This window comes from Trichoplusia ni, chromosome 28, assembly GCF_003590095.1.
Source record: "Trichoplusia ni isolate ovarian cell line Hi5 chromosome 28, tn1, whole genome shotgun sequence".
In the NCBI taxonomy this organism is placed as follows: domain Eukaryota; kingdom Metazoa; phylum Arthropoda; class Insecta; order Lepidoptera; family Noctuidae; genus Trichoplusia; species Trichoplusia ni.
Window position 1 is genome coordinate 2,893,160 of NC_039505.1, and position 4,303 is coordinate 2,897,462.

Sequence of the window (4,303 nt, forward strand, 5' to 3'; positions counted from 1 at the left end):
CACCTTCAGGCCTGCCACGGCGTCTCCGATTAAAGAAACCTCGTTGCTTATTGTAGGTATAATACGATGGAACTTCCTCATACAAAAGAGATTTTGCAAAATCAGTTTGGCAAAGTCGAAAGAATGCTAATAAAGTTGTTTGTCTAGGGTTCTCTAATCGTTCTGTAACATTTTCGGCGTTGAAATATATACGTTGACCGCCTTCAAGATGAACATCTAGATGAGTCACAGGTGGATATCTTTTGTGAATGTTGATACTTAAGATCCGCCACACAGCTTCTGAAGAACTAATATATCTGCCTGACTGAAGTCACTAATTTCGTCATGTTCATTTCTCAACGCAAATCTAGCTTGGTTACTGCCCTTATTAATGTACTTACAAATATATTTTATTGACTCTACACTATTATACATTTCAACATTTATGTGGGATATTGTAATTTAAGTAACCGGAACGCAACGGATGAGAGAAAGGGAAGTATGTGTGCGAGAAGGACGGAAGGCGAATGGCGAAAAAGTGTGGAACGACGACGAACGATACGGTGTTTAAAATAAGAAAGTGTGATTCGAATGTAAAAATAAAACAATTCAAAAGTGACCTACGCTTTTATTATTGCCATCAATTCCACAAAATTGGGGGCTCGTCCGGGATTGGCAATAATTACGACGAACGACGACGGATACCGGCACGTGGCGAACGGCGGCCGACGATTCAAACATCATCTACGACTTTTATGACGGTTAAGGCGAACGAGGGCTGAAGCAAGCTAAGATGACTACGAAGCCGGTAAAAGAGGAACCACATACGGGATTAAGCTCGACGTTGTATCTTACCACGGAAGTTATACCTAAATTCACCGGTCAAGACAAAACCTATTCAGTGTCTCGATGGATACAAGACGTCGAAGAGAATGGTGAAATATGCGGTTGGATACCGCTTCAACAGCTGCTGATGGCACGGAGGTCTCTAGCAGGCACCGCACAACTCTGGATACAAGCTGAACGCCCTCACAAAACATGGGAGGAATTCAAGACGGCCCTGAGTTAGGAATTTCCCGACACCGTCGACATCAAGACCATACACGAACTCATGAGTCAGCGAAAGAGAAGACGTGACGAGAGTTGCATCGACTATATGATGGTCATGAAGGAATTAGGAAAGCGAGGAAAATTTCCTGATTACGTGGCTATAAAATACATTGTTGACGGCATTGTCAACCATGAGACACATAAAATAATGCTGTACGGAGTAACAACGTATCCAGACCTAAAAGAGAAGCTCAAAATCTACGAAAACATTAAAGAAAAACTGAAGTTGGAACATAGAAGTGCCTTTAGAAGTGAAAAGCGCAGCATCATTCAGCAAAAATCTAAGAAATGTTATAATTGTGGCGATAGCAATCATTTATCAGGAGACTGTCCGCAGAAGACACAAGGTTCAAAATGCTTTAACTGCAACGAATATGGTCATATTTCACTAATGTGCCCGCATAGAAAAACAGGGCGGTGGGCGGCCGCAAGGAAGATATGAGTACAAATTCAAATTCATCAAAATGGCGCACTTTTGGCGATAGAAGAAATAATCATGGCGGCGGCGGCGCATCGACAAGTGGAAGTGGTGAACGAGTGAACAAACAAGCAATGTTCGGTCACAACGACGAAGTAGAAATGTCAAACTCAAAGATGACAGGTGACAGCCAAGACAACAAACGTCAAATTGAATATGACATCTACGATGTAAACAAACAGTCGCTACAAGAAAAACCTCTGAAAATAGTCGAATTATGTGGAAAAGAGGCAAGTGCGCTTATAGATTCGGGCAGTGACGTGAATTTAGTGTCCTCGGAATTTTGTGCTAACGTTTCTAAATCCAAGAACAATAGTATAACGCTCACTGGACTCGGTCTCGCTAAAGTGAAGTCGGTAGGTTGTATAACAACAAATGTGGTTATTGACGGTACGAACTACGACGATGTGTTATTCTACGTTGTGCCTAAAGACTGTATGCCTTTTGATGTAATCATAGGTCACGAATTTCTTAAAAATGTTGTAACAGTTATGAAAGGTTGTGATGTGTGGATGAAACCTGTGGAATGGGTGAGCAAAATTCATTGTTTCAGTTGCAGTGTTGATGTTGGTCATGTAACTAACACTAACCTAAAAGAAGAAGTTGTCCAAATGGTTGAGAACTATCAACCAAATCAAATTAAAGAAACTCCTATCCAGCTGAAAATAATTGTGAAAGATGATGTACCTGTAGTGCAGCGCCCACGACGCATATCATTAAAGGAGCAAGCAGTAGTTGAGGAGCAAGTGTCGGAGTGGCTTGAGCAAGGCATTGTAAGAGTAAGTTATTCTGAATATGCCAGTCCCTTAGTTCTTGTTCGCAAAAAAGATGGTGCTATAAGGGTGTGTGTAGACTATAGAAAATTAAATAGTAAAATTGTAAAGGATGAGTTCCCCTTACCTGTTATTGAGGATTATATTGACAAGTTGGCTGAGGCAAAAGTATTTAGTGTATTGGATTTAAAAAATGTTTTTTTCCATTTGAATGTCAGTAGTGAGTCAATCAAGTACACTGCATTTGTTACACACCATGGGCAGTTTGAGTTCCTGAAGGCTCCATTTGGCTTATCTGTTTCCCCGAACCATTTCATGAGATTTGTGACCATAATCTTCAGAGAATTGATATCCAAAGGTGTTGTACTTATATTCGTCGACGATATCCTTATTCCAGCTAAAGACGAACAGGAAGCAGTGGACAGATTTAGAGAAGTTTTAAGGGTAGCATCTGAGTATGGCTTATAAATAAATTGGAAGAAAGCACATCTTATATGTCGGAGCATAACTTATTTAGGCCATACAATTGAGAATGGACAAGTAAGGCCTGCCAGTGACAAGATTGACGCTGTTACAAAATTTCCAGAACCAAAAACAGTTAAGCAATTGCAAAGTTTTATAGGGTTAGCATCATACTTCCGGAAGTATATACAGAATTTTGCATCTATAGCACGACCACTTACAGATTTATTAAAGAAATATGTTAATTTTGAGTTCAATGATAACCAACGACGTGCGTTCAACTGTTTGAAGGAATGTCTGACTACCAAACCAGTTTTAAGGATATTCAATCCAAGATTTGAAACAGAAATGCATACAGATGCCTCACGTTTGGCTTATGCCGCTATTCTTATGCAGCGTTCTGACGATGATGGTGGACTATATCCAGTGTACTATATGAGCCGTAAAACAAGTGAAGCAGAAAAGAAGTACACCAGTTATGAATTGGAAAGTCTGGCCATTATAGAAGGCGTGAAAAAATTTAGACATTACTTGTATGGTTTAAAATTTAAAATTGTAACCGATTGCCAAGCATTTCAGATGACACTTAAGAAAAAAGATTTATGTACAAGAGTCGCAAGATGGGCATTACTTCTACAGGAGTTTGACTTTGTAGTTGAACATCGCATTAAGCCGAAACCCTTATGTAGCAGTGGTTACTCTGCATGACGAAATCAGACAAGCACAACAGACAGATGATGGTATAAAAGCTATATTAGAGATATTACAAGAAAGAAGTTATGGTGATTATTATATTGATAATGGATTGTTGTACAAAGGAGTGGAAAAGCATCTAGTGATACCAAAGTCTGTGGAAAATGAAATCATAAGAAAAGCTCATGCAAATGGACACTTTTCAAAGAAAAAGATGACTGAATTAATAAGTAAAGATTATTTTATTAAGAACCTAGATAAGAAAATTGAAGATTTCATTACCAGTTATATTTCATGTTTATTAGCCACGCGTAAGGAGGGAAAACAGGAAGGTTTTCTGCAACCAATCGAAAAGGAAGAGTCACCATTACACACACTTCATTTGGATCACATTGGTCCCATGACAGAGACGAAGAAGCAGTACAACCATATTCTTACAATTGTAGACGCATTTACGAAGTTCACTTGGATTTTTCCCACTAAGAGCACCACCAGTAAAGAAACAATTGAAAAGTTGAAAATTCACCAGCAACATTTTAGCAATCCTACTAGATTTATAACTGATCGAGGAACAGCTTATACGAGTAATGAGTTTCAAGAGTATTGTAAAGATGAAAACATACAGCACATCAAAATTACAACTGGGATACCTAGAGGAAATGGTCAGGTTAAAAGAGTTCATCGTACTATAATCTCTGTACTTACAAAATTACACAATTTTGTAAGTAGAAAACCCTTCGCTATGGTACAGGCATGTAAGTAGATTACAGCGAGCTCTAAATAGTACTTTTTAACGAAGCATAAATTC

General features: G+C 38.8%; 1 protein-coding gene across 1 annotated transcript; it reads left to right on the plus strand.

Moving 5' to 3' along the window:
- The first annotated feature begins 1,683 nt into the window (after positions 1–1,683).
- LOC113506058 lies at positions 1,684–3,805 on the plus strand. Its single transcript, XM_026888916.1, has 2 exons — positions 1,684–2,346; positions 2,738–3,805. Exons 1-2 carry the CDS (start codon positions 1,684–1,686, stop codon positions 2,780–2,782), a joined length of 708 nt encoding a protein of 235 aa, XP_026744717.1. The 3' UTR covers positions 2,783–3,805.
- Positions 3,806–4,303: the final 498 nt, after the last annotated feature.